This window comes from Choloepus didactylus, chromosome X (assembly GCF_015220235.1).
Source record: "Choloepus didactylus isolate mChoDid1 chromosome X, mChoDid1.pri, whole genome shotgun sequence".
In the NCBI taxonomy this organism is placed as follows: Eukaryota; Metazoa; Chordata; class Mammalia; order Pilosa; family Megalonychidae; genus Choloepus; species Choloepus didactylus.
This window is the reverse complement of record NC_051334.1, coordinates 23,627,242-23,640,762: the sequence shown is the minus strand read 5'-3', so window position 1 is coordinate 23,640,762 and position 13,521 is coordinate 23,627,242. Positions and strand designations below refer to the sequence as shown.

At 37.4% G+C, this 13,521-nt stretch overlaps 1 protein-coding gene across 2 annotated transcripts in view; it reads right to left on the bottom strand.

Moving 5' to 3' along the window:
* Positions 1–13,521, bottom strand: part of POLA1 (DNA polymerase alpha 1, catalytic subunit) — a 353,204-nt gene that overhangs the window by 310,510 nt on the left and 29,173 nt on the right. For both annotated transcript variants that reach the window (XM_037821906.1, XM_037821905.1), the window contains exons 5-15: positions 12,918–13,033; positions 12,401–12,463; positions 11,481–11,573; positions 10,982–11,069; positions 10,486–10,687; positions 10,219–10,397; positions 5,116–5,228; positions 4,002–4,118; positions 2,745–2,819; positions 1,739–1,877; positions 833–987 (exon numbers count right to left, since the gene is read on the bottom strand). In XM_037821906.1, coding sequence (XP_037677834.1) covers positions 833–987; positions 1,739–1,877; positions 2,745–2,819; positions 4,002–4,118; positions 5,116–5,228; positions 10,219–10,397; positions 10,486–10,687; positions 10,982–11,069; positions 11,481–11,573; positions 12,401–12,463; positions 12,918–13,033 — 1,340 coding nt within the window. The remainder of the gene's footprint in view (positions 1–832; positions 988–1,738; positions 1,878–2,744; positions 2,820–4,001; positions 4,119–5,115; positions 5,229–10,218; positions 10,398–10,485; positions 10,688–10,981; positions 11,070–11,480; positions 11,574–12,400; positions 12,464–12,917; positions 13,034–13,521) is intronic.

The following is a 13,521-nucleotide window of genomic DNA, read 5'->3' as shown; positions in this document are numbered from 1 at the left end:
TTGGCCCACAGAACATAGTTTGCTGACCCCTGGTATAGGGGAAGAAGTCCAATGACACCACAAGGAAGCAAACAAACACAGACTATGGAATATTCTATAAGAAAACCAACAGTGATTCTTCAATGAGTCAGTGTCATTGAAAAAAGCTGGAAATGGGTGGGAGGGAGCTGTTTCCATTTAGATTCAAGAGACGTAAAAGTGTAATGCCGTATATGAATCTTGTATGAATCCTGACTCAAATAAAACAGGTATTAAAAGACATTTTTGAGAACGTCTTTATTCACAGAGACATGTAAATATAGACTAAGTATTTTAGATGATATCAAGGGATCACTGTTAATTTTATTAAATGTGATAATTGTATGATTATATAAGAAAGTGCCCATGTTTTCAAAGATACATACCAAAGTATACAGAGTAAAATGATACAAGTATATCATTCAAGTATTTAAGTATACTTAAAATACTTCAAAAGGAAAAAATAAGGGAGGGGGGAACAAATAAGCATGACAAAATTGTGCTAGTTGCTGAATATGAGTGAACGGTGTATGGGAGTTCATTTTATTATTCTCTCTGCCCATTTGAAGATTTCCAAAATAAAAAACTTAAAAAACAAAAAATAAAAGTAAGTCCAGTAGTTTAAGTCTCTGTTTAAAAAAAAAAATCCAACACCAGACAAATTCAATCCATTCTCCAACATGGAGTTTGGAAATAGTGAATTAGTATTCTTTCCCCTCCAAAAAGAACAACTTTCACTTGCAGAAAAGCTACACAAGTTCGGGCAAGTATTGCATCTACAGGCATAGGTACAAAATCTGTCCTATTTCTTCACCTCATTTTGATGTGTCTTTGCATGCTGCATTGTCTTCATGCTGAAAGACATCACCACAAGTGGAGGAGGATTGACATCTTTAATTATATTCACCAGGTCTGGTTTTAAAGCCATTGCCTCAACTTTACACCAACTGATTGGCTGATTCAAAAGCTCTAAAAGATAATGGATATAACATATCAATAGCTATTTACTAAAAAAGAAAAACTACTATAATTAAGACATCTATGATTAACTGAAATACTCTTGAATCCTATCTCTAATACAAATGACATAGTATAACCTCTAATTAAAAATAAAACACATTATTGTATTATTTGTAAATCTGCATGTGAGTTGTGTTCATATGTTCATTTTCCTGGGGAAAGGGCCCATAGCTTTCATTAGATTCTCACAGAATTCAGAACCCAAAATAGGTTAAAAACAAAAACAAAGACAAAAAACCCACCACTGCCTTGGAGGAATCATAAAACATTTTAAAGAGGATTCATGAAGACAAAACAAGAGTATCATAGATGCTAATACTGAAAAACATGAAGTAACAGGCCAAAGGAGCACCATCTACCCTGGGCAGTGATGCTCCCCCTCCTTCAAAGGTCAGCAGTTCACTGTGTAGAACAGCTGGGCCACATCAGCCAGGTCAGAGGTACATAAGGACAACGCAGTCAGCACAATGAGGGATGCACCCCAAACAGCCATCTGGGTTAATTAAGGCCTCCCTCAGATTAAGGGATAAAGTGATTTCAAACGTATTCCCTATATTCACTTAAGGAAAGCCCTGAAGAAACAAACATATAAAACGAAGTGGATACACTAAAACAAATACACCAATTTCCTTAACTTCCCTTCTAAAAACTACATTTATTAGCAAACCACTCAGCATTCTGAGAGTAAATTCTTCCTTACGTGGATTTTGTACTTCGAGCCAACAAGGTCCTTTGATCTTTCTATTCATCAAGAACAGTTCCAAGCTGGATGTGTTGGTTCCAAAAACATGAGAAAAAGTTTCTCCTTTCAAATCCTGAGGAAGCTGTGGCAGTTCAGCCTGGAAAAAAAAAAAGACTTTTTGTTTAAAACTATTACTCCACAGTTTCCAAAGTCTATATTTGAAATAAACAAAAGCCTCTCTGTGAAGCACCAGAAGAAACCCCTTTGATATATATGAAATGTAATTTACCACAAATGAAATCCAAAACAATTCACAGTAGGAAACAAAAACAATTCACGACAAAATAATGCATCTTGATGGCACCCATTAGAAGAAAAATAGGCCAAGAAGCTCCCCCAAAAGAGAATTTCTGACCAGAGATTTCCATGCCTTAGTGATAAAGAATAGCCAAGTAAGTACCACTCCATTAAAAGAATGAAAGCAATAGAGTGGAGCTCATTCAAAATGCTTCCACGGTACTTTTCATCAACACTGTCAGAAACATTTCTTAAAAAGTTTCCCTTTTCTAACATCATGGAATCAAAACACTAGAGGAGAGGTAAAAAGAGGCTAAGGTCCAGTTAATTAACATCCCACAGTAATGACCTTGCCAGTCACAGGAGCGAGAGCAGCACTGTACGACGCGACCGCTGCTCCTCTCTCGCCTTGTCCACTGCTCACAAGGAACACTTCAACACACTAATGATATTCAACTCCATCATGTGGCATTCATTCCACTTGACAAACAGTCATGCTGTTTCAACTTATTTATTTAAAGATGCACGCTTGAAAGCAAAGAAAGGCAGTATAACTTGTAGCCTATGTACTTAAGTTAATTTTATCCATTTCAATTACTCATTACTGTAAGTCCACCTCAATGAACCGTGGGCTGGAGCAGCCTTGCCAAGACTCCTAATTGAAAACTCAAACCTAGAAAAATGCCATTCTCAACCAAAAACCAGTAATTTTCTTTGTTTGACTTACCGAGTATCTAACTTCCAAGTACTCAGATTTTTCTGGAACATCAGGTATCTCAAATGCATAGTTCTTTTCCACTATCTGGATAAGCAGATACTTAAAAATCACTAAAACAAAACTTCTCACAAATTTAATTGACAAATATTACATACACAGTGAAAGCTCCTGTATTTTAATCATTAGAAATCCAGCATCTTTATGGACCACAAAGGTAAATAAAGCCAAAAGGCATCATCTCCTTTCAACTGGGACTAAAACACCCAGTGACAAATTGCTAAAAAGGACTTATCTTAGACACTAGAGAACTTAGAAATACTTGCATTCAAGAGCAGCAATAAAAGATTAAAAACTTTAATGTTAATGCATTAAATCATTTGCTAGTATATCTTCCTAGAATAAATAATTAGCATTATGATTACAATTTGTATTTACTGAGTGCTTGCTGTGTGGCAAGGACTGTTCTAACCACTTAATATGAATCATCAAATTTAACCCTTCCAACAACTCTTGAAATAGGGTCCCACTTTTCAGATGACGAAATGGGCACAAAGAGGTCACTCAGCACTTATCAAAGGTCATGCACTTGTAAGTGGTAGGGCTAGTACTTAAAATACAAGCAGTCTAACCCCAGAACCGATTATACCACCATATACTACATTGCTTCCAGAATTTTAAGGATTTGATCAATTGGCCATAATTAAAAGCTCAAGTTGTTAAAAGACTGCTAGCCTTTGGCAACTCAATCATATCCCTTTGTTATAATCACTATTAATAGTCAGTATGTTACGTGGCCTACAGACTCCATAATTATGGCCGAAGGCCTCAACTACCTCACTTAAACCAAGACAATTTATTGTACATATCACATGAACACAAGATTTGTATTCTATCAGAAATATAATCATAGTCCCTGATGCTTAAACATAAAACCTTATTTAACTTTCTACCAAGACAACTTGGCAATAACTAATGTAAACAATATCATAGTTCTTCTCTAGTTCAAAGAGCACAAGATCTGATGCAATTCATTTGCTTTATCTTTCTATCCAAATTTTATAAGCAGTTTAAAGAGAGAAAAATATTTTTACAAATCTAATATACTGTTTTTCACTTTTATACCTATGAAACTTCCATTCAATGTATTAGAGCCATCCAGAAAACATTTTGCACAAACTATTAGACATTCAACAACTATTTCCTAAATGAGGAAACGAACAAATAGCTAATAAATAAAGCTGGAAAAATTCATCACCAAATACAAACCTTGGACTTGAACTTCATAATTTTATACTTTGCTGCTATTTTCTCATCAAATTCTTCATAAACATCCTTCATTGTAACTGGAGTTCCTGTTTCTTTCCCTGTATTTAGATCAATTTTCTGTTCTCCCATAGAGAAGGGAGTGAAGGAAAAAAAAAGTATCTGTACATAAGATCTTCTCAATCACCAAAACCCAAGTCTAAATCAATTTCATCTTTGCCCATTTAAACATTTATTTATATACCACAGTCTTACAGGTGAGTTCAAAGATACAAACAGACCCAAAAAGTGTACTAGGCTAAACCGATGACCAAGTCCTCCCACTGACATCACAAATACAAATAAGAAATAGATGGATGGACGGATAGATGATGGATGGATGGACAGATGGAGGGATGGATGGACAGAGAGACAGATAAAATGATATAACAAATGTAGCAAAATGTTAAAAGTTGGTAAATCTGGGAGGTATATTAGAGTTCTCTGTACTGGCTTTAAATATTATTTTTGCAACTGCTCTGTAAGTTTGAAATTATTTCAAAATAAAGTTTTTTTAAAAAGCAGATCAGAGAGATAAAGATGATCCATCCTACAAAATGGAAGAACAAGTGTTATAAATCCTAACCAAGAAGCTTCACAGTTCAATTGAGATGGGGAGTGGATGGGTGCAGATGAGAGGGGAGTAGGGATGTTAAGCCCCAGTAAAAAAGGAAGTGCAAATGGAATTGACTTTGTTAAATGACCATGGAAGAAATGGTACCGCTGTTTGAAAACTGGGCCAAACGCTGTGTCACATTTTAGAGTCCATATACTACCAACCCCAATTATTATGGAAATGAGGGGTGAGGGAAAAGACAACATTATATACTAAAACTCAGACATTATTACACTCTTTCTAACAAGTAAAAAACTGAGTTTTATTTCATTTCTCTAGCTTTTCCCAGCCTCTAATGGAACTGCTCACAATCTGCGAAAAGGTCATTAAGCAGGCAGTAAGAAAGAAGCATCACATTTATAGATAATGCATAGCCCTGTTGAAGTACAGGGTTGGTGGCTGTACATAGAATATATGGCATATATAATTACTGAGAATAGAAAGCTAATCACTAATGTTTACCATTTCATGAGGAAGAAAATAGAGTGTTCGCTCAATATTTTTCACCATGACACAACAGCTCACATGGGTTTTGGCTGATTCAATCCAAACTTTGCCAAACAGAAATACCACACCTAAAAGACGAAGGAAAAATCATAAGAAAATAAGCATCTTAAGTACATCCAATTAAAAGGGTAATATAAAGGCTCAATGAATGTGTCCATACATACATGACTTCACAATAACTCATTTTTGACAGCAAATTTTCTACCTGCAGCCCACTCCCCAAGAACAGTTCCTTTAGTCAGTACTAGTGCCATACTTTACTATCACAATGGTAAAAATCTGTGACCACTGAAAGGACAGGGGACAGAATGATTCTCTAAATACCAACATCTTCCCTATAATCGGGATTACCCAGATCAAGAGAAACAAAAAAAAGCAAACTATCCTCCCACAAAACCCATATTTAAACCTCTTGTGAGAACTTACAAATCTGAGCACTTGGATTTACCCACAAAAACTAACATTTGGGTATTAGGATGATGATAATTAGGTTTGTTTAGACATAAAACTGTGCTTGGAGAAAACATAATTCATCTCATGTATCCTATCCCATATAATAATAAATATCTTATAATAGGGTTCTACAATAATCTATTTCACCCTTTCTACCTCATGGGCTACTTAAAACATCCGGCTTCATAGTGTTCATAATGTTCCTTTATCTTCTATTTTAGTTTAACAAGTGATTCAGTAACCAAATCAGTAGATGGTCTCCTTTTGCAATCTGTAACATCTATCACAAAGTGAAAACACTCCTTTCTAGACATCAAGCCGTTGTTTGTGAAAATCAGCTGGCAAGAAGAGACTCCAAAGATTTGATAGTCACCCAAGAGATGGCTATTTTTCAAAATCCTGGGCCTCCATGAATAATGAGACAGCAGTAACTCAACATAGCCCCCCAACACAGCCACTTCTCTGAGACCAAGAAAATTCTGGCACATGCAAAGGCTACTGTTTGCAAGGCCAATTATCCCAGTTTCACAAGATAGCTCATCAGTGCTTTCTTTTGTCACTTGCCTGGGTAGAAGTAAGACTATCTAAGAATTTTCGTTTCTGCAGATGATTAAAATCTTTACACGGCTGGGGGGAATGGCAGAGGAGGGAGAACCGTGGGGATGATTAAAAATGAAAAAAAAAAAAAAAAAACAGTAGCTCAGAAAATTAAAAGTCATCCCTCACAACAGTTAAAGATGGAAAAACAAAATTTCAAGCAAAGAAAAATGAAGACCCTAATATTGGATTCAAAGATTCAAATAGCTCATTTTACAGTCAAACTAATATCACACTTCATGCAACACATATGACACTGTTTATGCCTCATTTGCCACAAAAAGATCATGGTAAACAAAGATTACATCCCCCCCCCCCCAAAGTTACTAGCTGAAACCAGGTGCAGTCAGGATTATTCAACCTTGAAAAAGTCATAATGAAGACAGGATATCTTCCCATATGCAAAGAGTAAGATTCTTTTCATAATTATGGAGCATTCAAGCAACAACTGACTGACTTAGAATCTGTAAGCAAGTGAGAAACAATAACAGGGTCTTTGGGAGTACTTAGTTTATATTAGCAGCATTGATTCCACCAAGGCTCAATGATCATTACCCGCTATCACGATGAAACTGCTCAGCCCTCTGAGATTAAAAGACTTTTTAAAGCCATCTTATTTAACCCATTGGCATCAACCACAGAGTAAGATGTACCACGGCAGAAGACACAACTTGAGAAGTACCACGGACCATTGGTGTGGACTGAAGCTGAGAAGCCCTGAATGCGGCCACTAAAGAGCTGACCACTCTATCTTTTTGAGCCTCAGTTTTCTCCTCTATAAATGAGGAAGTAGACTAGATGATCTCTGAGGCCTTCTCCAGCTCTAAAAATTTTATTTTACCTTAGTATTTGGATGACAGATCATTAACAGATTGTAACCTCTTTCAACAGCAAAATGCTCCCCAATATTGGCTGAAAAAGCCTATCCATGACTATGGTCAGGATCAGGAATTAGACAATACATGTCATACATTGGTTGTTTAGCAAATATAGCTGGGCTTCAATGCTACAATCTTAACCTCCAACACCTATTTCTATAGACCAGCACTATCAGATAGAAATTTCTGCAATGACGGAACTGTTTTGTGTCTGTGCTGTCCAATATGGTACCTACCAAGAACCTGAATTTTAAAATTTATTTAATTTCAATTTATTTACATTTAAAGAGCTCCACGTGGCTAGTGTCTACCATAGTGGACAGTGCAGCACTAGACCCTTACCCTGAAAAGCCGCGCTGTTTACTAATAAGAACATCAACCAATAAGCAAAAGGTAGAAATAGTAAACTCATTTTCACATACAAAAGAAAAGAAGGTTGTTTTTCTTAAGGTTCTAATCCTTGGCAATTGCCACCAGCCATCTGGCACTTTATATGCATATTTACCTTGGGGCCACCACCTTTGTGTTACCCATTCTTACCCCCTACTACAAGGCTTCAAGAGGCAAATTCAGTTAACAGCAGCAAATGCAATCTTCATGTGCATCTACAGGACTGTCAATCACTGTGCAGTTTATTTCAACAAACATTTATCAAACACCTACTACGTGCTTGGCATTGTACTAGATGTCAGAAATACAAGATCCCAGCCCTCCAGGTGCTTACAACCTTTTGGAGAAAGGAAAACATGGAAACAGACCACTTCAAAATAATATGACAAATGCTGTGATGGGAAAGGGTATAAAGGGGTCACAGGGAAAGGGCTCCTAGGCCAGTCTGGAGGCTTGGGAAGAATTCCAAGAGATGACACCTGGGCTGAATTTTGAAGAAAGTGTCAGATGAGGACACTTCAATCAGACAAAATACCATGAATCTAAGGACACAGATATAAAGGGACATACAGCAAACTATTTCTAGGACATAAAATTCATACATGGCAGGTATTAAAACCCTTGCTAAGGAGCTTGGACTTTATGCTGGAGGCAGTCGGGAGCCACTGAGTATTTTTTTTTAATGAGAGAATTACACAATCAGTTATCCTTCTGATCAATCTCTCTGGCAGTAACATGGAGGATGACAGCTAGGAAATCAATCAGGAAGCTGGCACAATGGTTTCAGTTAGGCAAGAAGGGATCAGGAGCTCATTGATGGTGGTAATTGTGAGGAGAAAGAAGACAGGTCACCTACTTTAGGAGGAGTCAACTCACAAGACTTGGTGAGAGAAGTAAGGGAAGTGAGGGAAAGGGGGATGGGGGGGCAAGGATCAAGGATGGCTCCCAGTTTTCTGGTTTGATGGGGCATTAACCGAGACAGGGAATACAGCATCGAGCAGGAACGACAAAGAGCAGTACTGGTACGGGCAGGCCCGTCATGCTGTACAACTCCAGGGAACAGCAGTCACACTGCTGTGCTCCAGAGAGGCCACATGAAAATGGTGTCCCCTGATGCTGTACAATGGGGCAGCCTTGGGTTTAGTCAATGGATGGGAAATAATTTGCTCAGCTTCATATAATCATACTTGCCAACCTATCTTCCACCAGAAAGTAACAAAGAAGGAGTCAAAGACATGACAGGGTCTAACCAAATCATCTGGCACTACTTTAAGTAGGTATCATTTCTAAGATACATTATATCTTTACCTAAGAAACTAACATATGGCAGTTTGCTACTCAAGTGGCTCTATAAGAGTTTAAGGTAAATCTGGCCTTCAAGTCTGATGGTTAATACTTACTCTTCTTATTCATTCACTTTTTTTTAACTGACACCTAGATACTCCCTCTATTTTCACTGGATGCAGATTCCAGAAACCAGTTTGCATTTGTCTCAGATCCAAAAAGGATCTAAATAAAGGCAACTCTGTTTAAGCATGTATACTGCATATTAATTTGAGAGACCTTGTCATGCTCAATTCCACAGTGAAGAAGGGTTCAAACAGGCACAAAAGGATACTTTTTTGGCTTTTTGTGAGCCAAGAAGTCATAGCATTGGCTCATTAGGATGACCTGGCAACCATCCTTGATTCTTCTTTTCCCTCAACCCCCCACAGCCAATCCATCAACAAGTTCGTGTCAAAATACATGTCAAGTGCATTCACTTCTCTCCTCCACAGCCACACTAGTCCAAGTAACAAGCCTCCCTGCCCTGTACTGACTGATCTCCAGGGCTTCCATACTTCCCCACTGCCCTGCTCCAGGATACACACATTCACATACACTATTCTCCATGCAAAACAGAGTGTTCCTATTAAAATGTAAGCTCAATTATGTACCCACCATTTCCCATACTCAAAACCCTCCAATGCCACCACATTGCTCTTAGAATAAGATCCAAACTTCTTAATATGGCTTACACAGCCCTTCATTATCTGGCCCTTGCCTTTTTCTCCAACTTCATTTTATACCTATCTTGACACTTAATTACTATGTTATGACCACAACAGACCCTCTCCTTTCTCTCTCTCCAGGACTTTGCACCTACTGGTTCCTTAGGATGAAACACTCTTTCCTCGGCTCTGCATGTGGCTAGCTCCCTCACACCTCAATACCAAGGTCATCTCTCAGAAAGGCTTTCCCTGGCCATTCCCTATCTTATCAACCAGCTAATTTCCTTTACATCATTTATCAATTTATTTAATGCCTATTTCTTTCCACCCACTCCTATCCCACTATAATGCAAGCTTCATTAGGATAGGGAATTTGTCCAGCTTGTATGCCTCATCTCAGTGCCTGGCACACAATTGGTGTTCAATTAATATTTGCTAAATAAGGAATAAATGAATGACTGATTCCTTTTAAAGTAAAGTGCATTCCTATAACTTGAGATACATCAATTACAAACTACAAAAGCACATTCTAAAACCACATATAACTAATGTTTGGAATAAGCAACTCTAAGAATTTTTCATCACAGCTCCTCTCTATCACAGTGGCTTGAACACTTTATAATGAATATCGTTCTCTTACTAAGCATGTAAGGGCAGACCCTGTACCAATTACAATCACTAAAGTATTTAAGAGAAAGGTGCTATTACCTGTTAAATGCATGTAATTAAAGGTAATTATGTATGATTACCTGGTTGGTTGCACTGATCTTCATAAGCATCTAGCCAATAAAACTGGAAAACTTGTTCTTCATCTGCACCTTTTACCAATGGGAGGTGACTGGAATCCACTTGAACTTCCTGAGCTGAGAAACTGCTTTCATCTTCCTGATTGAGGTCCCAACAAGAGACATCTGGGAGAAAACCGTCTCTGCAAAAATCACATTTTAAAAAATCTTTCAAAATCCAACAGAATAATGATAGCACTATTTGGCAAAAAAGTCATAAAATGCACTTACAAGTATGACGCGGCCCCTTTCTCAGGATCTGCCTCATGTTTTACCCCCTCTGCTGGCTCACTCTGTTGGTCCCAACTCTTGGCAGCCACAGGCTCCACATCCACCTCCTCGGCTTCCATGGGCTCATCAAAGTCGCCATCTTCAAAATCCATTGCTCCTGACTCCTCCTTGTCTTCTGTACAATCCATCTTCACTGTCCCTCCTATAGGCATCATCACACATTCCCATAATGTGCAATGCCATGGAGCACAAAGGTTTACCCAACACTGAAATCGCAGCCTACCTCTTTTCCTATACTACATTTGCATTTCAAGACCAATCTCCAAATTGGATTTTTTTAAACCTTACTGCTATGAATTCAATCTTTCATACTTAAACTTGCCATCACAGCATGCCTTCAAAACCTCCTCCACTTCCTCCTTCACAAAGCCTCCATTTTTGACATCACTTTGCAACTGTTCAACACCCCTGGACTTCTGTCTGACATCAGACTTACCAGCAAAATCATTACGTTTAAGATGAACAGGAGTTAATGGAGGTTCCTTCCTTGAGACAGGGGAAGCAGTTTTTCCTGAAGGAACTGCCTACAAACATTTTTAAATGTTTAGTCAGTTGGGCCTGCATACTAAAAATATGCAACTGTCTTACCTGACCAGAGATAATGACAGTTTCCATTTATAAAAACATTTTATGTATTATTAATATAACAGCTTCAATTATTTTACCATTACATAGGTTTATAAAAAAATACTTGTTTCTGGGAGGAAAATTATTACATTTAGCACAGCTGTAATACCTATAATAAACACATACTGAAAAAAGCAGGCGCATGCACATATTTTTGAAATACACGAAACTATATAATGAACTGGGAGTCCTAATTTAAAGCAAAAATCAAAATGAATTCAAAGGCATTTCCCTCGCACAGAAAAGCAACAAAATAAGCCTTAAGAAATAATATAAATCAAGATTAAAGGTATTTCTACACACTTTACCTTGGGGGTGTGCACAGAGAAAGGATTGAGTGAGGCTCCAATGGATCTTTTCTTCTTCAGTATCATTACAGGTGGTGGAGTTATTTGAGGTGCCTAAAACAAAGCATAAGGTAGACATTCACTGCCATGCTTGGTTTACCACAAGACAGAAAAAGTGTATGTCTTTACCCACTGACGCCCAATAACTGTAGCATTATTTTCCTTCCCCATTCCCCCCCAGATCTATGTTCATGCATTGCAGTTACTATAGCAACAATACTACAAAATTATTAGAAAACCAGAATAGATATTGAATCCACCTCACCAATTTTTTTTAAACTAAACATACTTTTTACTGACCTTCTCAGAATACATTTGAAAACTGCCAAGATAGTTACATGGTGCTGGTGTAAGTTATTTTAATCAATGGTCACTTAGAAAGCATTACACTGACAAATATTTGAGACCTTAGTCCTTATGCAAAAGAGCCAAATTTCAAATTCATTGTGCAGCTAAACCTGTTTGAGCTCTATCAGGGACAGCTCACTGACTCTTCCTTCACTCCCGCTCAGAATTCAAGACATGGATCTCATGCCTGATTGTACAGACTGACAGGCTTCTATCTATTTAGGGAACATACACTATAGCAACTGAACACAAGCAGTGTGCATTCACAGAACAGACTTCAGTGTGCAATCTTACTACTTCAAACACCCACACAGCCCTATCTAAATAATCACAGAGCTTGTATCAGTTGGAAGCAACTCACCTAAAATGGTGAGAAGAAACCAATTTAAAGGGTTTTTGTGGGTTTTCTGGTGGTGGTATCATTTGTGTTTTTGCATTTTTTAAATCTAGCAATAGTCTGTTTTTATAATTACTAAATTGTCTCTTCAGCCTATGTCCCCTGCATATTGTAGAACTCCCAAATATTCACTTACCTCAGTGTTCAGATCCTGTAGAATGTCACCCAGCAGATCATCCTTGGACAAGTCTATAGCTTTCTGGAAATAACAAAGGAAGATAGAATAAGAAAGCCCTGCTTTTAAAATTTTCACTCAAACCAAATGTCTGTGAAAGGAAGAATCTAACCGGTCAGTCCTTAACTCTTCATTCCTCACTCAGAGTGCTAATTCAGAGATCTGAACAACCACCTGTGTATAACTTCTAAATCTGTACTCCCATCTTCTATTTTCATCCTCATTCCATGATCCTCCTGCTTATTACTGCTAAACACATTGTCAATTCAGCTTTTCTGTTTAATTTTCTTTTCTATCTCCAAAGTTTCAACCACAAGGCACTAAATTCACCTAGAAATCTATATTCAACTTTAGTGACTGAAATCAATGAAATATTACTCATTCAAATTATGTACTGAACACCTATTATCTATGCAATAAATATTAAATTCACTTCACATGGTAAAAAAACAAAATATAAGAAAACCGTGAAACTCACATCTGCAATTTTCTTTCCAGCACTAGCAATGAACATTGACTTGATATTATTTGGTTTTGTCACTGTGGCCTTCTTTACATTTCTCTTGTCTTTGTTAGATGCTTTATCATTTTTCCCTGTTGGAAAATGAATTATTTAGAAACATGCACCATCAAAACTCAAAATGGAAACTTAAAAGCCTAGTCACCTGTTCTCTGAATATAAGAATTTGAGAAGAAAAACTTTCAGAATTCAAAATACAAAATACAAGATTTTATACAAGGTACATGGGGAAGAATCTTTAATTCTTTAATTAGAAGAATCTCTAATCTTTAATTCTGAGCTTAATTCAAGCAAACAGACTTGGCCTAAATGTTATTACAAAAACTGATGATGCGGAAAGCAGTGACACGAACAGATATCTGCACGCCAATGTTCATAGCAGCATTATTCACAATTGCCAAGAGATGGAAACAACCCAAATGTCCTTCAACAGATGAGTGGATAAATAAAATGTGGTATATACACACGATGGAATACTACGCGGCAGTAAGAAGGAACGATCTCGTGAAACATATGACAACATGGATGAACCTTGAAGACATAATGCTGAGCGAAATAAGCC